At 33.1% G+C, this 3,178-nt stretch overlaps 1 protein-coding gene across 1 annotated transcript in view; it reads left to right on the top strand.

The window, feature by feature from the left end:
• The first annotated feature begins 2,033 nt into the window (after positions 1–2,033).
• The window catches only part of LOC107010877, a 1,717-nt gene continuing 572 nt past the window's right edge, over positions 2,034–3,178 (top strand). The window contains exons 1-2 of the mRNA XM_015210141.1: positions 2,034–2,276; positions 2,765–2,917. Coding sequence (XP_015065627.1) covers positions 2,034–2,276; positions 2,765–2,917 — 396 coding nt within the window. The remainder of the gene's footprint in view (positions 2,277–2,764; positions 2,918–3,178) is intronic.

Here is a 3,178-nt window from a genome sequence, read left to right as displayed (position 1 = left end):
AGAGTTTACTATGAAATAGCATAAACCATAACCTACCTCCACCGAAGAATCGTGATCGATCAATCTACTTCTCCAAATCCTTGCTGTCTCTTCGTTCTTCTCTCTCTCTCGCTCGTTCTCTCTTCTTTCTCTCTCTGTTCTTTCTATTTTTCTTATTCAAACCCTTTTTCTTTTACCCTAATTGTCATATAATTAAGTATAAAAGATGATAAAAATAACCCACTTTTTATTTCAAGGTTATCTCCTTTAACCCCCACGTAATTGAATTATTAACATTAATCCACTAACTTTATAATTATAAGCATGAATAGTCCAAAACGCCCCTTAAAAACTTTTAACAGAAATCCGACCCAGTCAGGGTTACACAGCCTGTGACGGTCCGTACTGCATGTCCGTCACAAAGTTCAGAGAGTTAATTCTGTGGAAAGATTTGTGACGGTCCGTCGTGCCAACGACAGTCCGTCCTGCCATTCCGTCGTGAAGTTCAGAGAGTCGATCTCAGTACTCAAATTTTCAGGATCTAAGTGTTTTGGAACGAGACACCCTCGACGGTCCGTCGTGCCCATGACGGTCCGTCGTGGGATCCGTCGACCCTGACAGTTATTACCTGAAAACCTGAAATAAACTCTACTGCTCAAAATGACTAAACAGGTCGTTACATATACATATATAAAGGAAAACTTAGACCCGCCTATGTGGCGCCACCAAAAATCAAAATTTTCTTTTGAATTTATTTATTTTCAAAACTAGTCTTTTCCTTTCATGAAAACTCGTGACTTTTATGAAGAGTTGCGATTTTGATGCAAAGTTGTGACTTCAATGAAGAGTTGTGACTTTTACAAAAAGTTTATGTAGAGTTGCGACTTTAATGAAAAGTTGCGACTTTAATGAAAAGTTGTAACATTTATGAAAAGTTGTGACTTTTTATGAAAGGTTATGACCTTTTCGAAAGGTTGCAACTTTTCCAAATAGTTGTAACATTTCTGCTAAGGCACGATAAATATTTGTGTACTAGCCTTTGTTGTCTATTAATAGGGATTTGCTCTCATTTTATAACAACGAAAATTCTAAACCTCTTCTTCTTCGTCACAACTAATTTTTTGTGTACTTTGTTCCTGTTAAGTGGCTCATTGACGTCATGTCTTATGTTACAGATTTTGATATTTTTTTACAGTCATTAATTTGTGCTTATGTTATTAAGGATAAATGATAAGATATAACAAATTTCACTTTCCTTTACAAATGTTTGTTACCACATAATCTGTTATGTGAGATAACATAGTGTTTTAGTTTTGATATAACTGATAGATTTGTAATATTATTTTATAAATTCTCTAATAATAAATTCCCACGCGAAGCGCGGGTAATTTTACTAGTAATATAAATAATTGGTGACAAATATTTTACTGTCTCTAATCAATCCATGATTTAGTGACAACAAATAAATTGTCACAAAATATATACTTGATGATGATATTACTTCAGGTAAAAACAAATAAATGAGAAAGACTATTTCAAGAGATACTTAGCTTGATAAATATTTTTATTTTCTTGTGCGAAAATGTAGAAGTACTCCCTCAACCTATGTTCGAAATCCCACAGACACACTTATACTATACTAAGGTCCTATTACCCCCCTGAACTTATTTTATAAATAATTTTCTACCCCCTTTTCGGCCTACGTGGCAGTAGCTTGAAAAAAAAAAGTCAACCAACGTTGGACCCACAAGATAGTGCCACGTAGGCCGAAAAGAGGTAGAAAATTATTAATAAAATAAGTTCAGGGGAGTAATAGAACCTCAGTATAGTATAAATGTGTCTCTAAAATTTCGGACATATGTTGAGGAGGTACTTGTACATTATTCCTTTTCTTGTACTATATATACTTGATGATGATATTACTTCAGGTAAAATTACTATATTTCATAACGTGAGAAAAACTTTTTGCAATTCAATCAGATCAATTGAAAATATCACAATCTATTTTATTATAATGATTATATTTGTAGGGAGAATTGGAACCCAACAGGAATATGCCAACATGGCTAGGACCACTTTTGAGGAAGACATTCTCTGGGGCATGTTTGCTGCATGATGAACTTCAAAAGAATGTACTAAGCAAGTACTGTATCACATGTGATTCAGATTTATGCAAGTATTTCATCTTTACAAACAAATACAATGATCATGACCACCTAAAGATTTATCGACATGTTTACAAAGACGTTATTCCTTTCGATCAAATGGAAAAATATGTTGACTTAAAATTAGCTCAAGTAAATTTAAATTGATATAGACAGTTACAACTAGAAATAAAAAGAGATTATATTGATTATGAATTTGTACTTTTTATGATAATCTTCTATTTTTAAGTGGAAATAAATTCTTAAAATTACTATTATTATTTTTGGGGCCTTTCTCTAAAACTAAAAGTAAGTGTTTTACTAGCTGTATCCTTGAGCCATCTCTGTTTGGACCCACTAGTTAAGTCATATTGTGGTACAAATTTGCAAGTCTACCCATTGGTAATCCAAAGTTGAGCCTAAACAAAATGGCTAAAGTTTAATCATTTTCGGTTAGAAGTTAACATACACATGGTTGATTTTTTTGTGTTTGCCTGAAGTTCTTGTACATATCGATGAAGTTCAGCTATTTTTGTTTGAAAATCATGCAAAAATATCTGAACTTCAATTATTATTTTTCTTTTTTACATAATTAACTTCTATATGCTATTGATGTGATATCTATAATTTTCTATTTGCACCCATACAGATGCAACAAGAAATTCGTAATTGCTTTGAATCCTCTGCCACATTATGTGTCTGGCTCCTTAGTTGCTGGAGATCCTACTTGTCTCACTTGGAAAAGGAGATTGCATGACCCTGAACAGTTTCAATTTTGTTCCATTGCTTTCCAAGTACATATCATTCCCTCCATCTCAACTTAAGTAGTTGTTTGGCGATGATTTTTATTTTTTAATATTTTTTTGAAATTGAATTTTGGAAATTATGCTTGATCGAAAGTTGTCTCTCTACTTCCACGAGGTAGTGGTAAGATTTGTTTCCTTGCCAGTACATCTCCCTTCAGAATTGTTTGTATTTTCTCATTTCCCTTATTTCTCCAATTAATGTCTAGTCTTACTTTCGATATTTTTATATGTTTGTGGGGGAGGGGGGGA

The sequence above is a fragment of the Solanum pennellii genome, chromosome 2 (assembly GCF_001406875.1).
Source record: "Solanum pennellii chromosome 2, SPENNV200".
In the NCBI taxonomy this organism is placed as follows: Eukaryota; Viridiplantae; Streptophyta; class Magnoliopsida; order Solanales; family Solanaceae; genus Solanum; species Solanum pennellii.
Note: the sequence above shows the minus strand (reverse complement) of the source record. Positions and strands in the feature narration are given on the sequence as shown.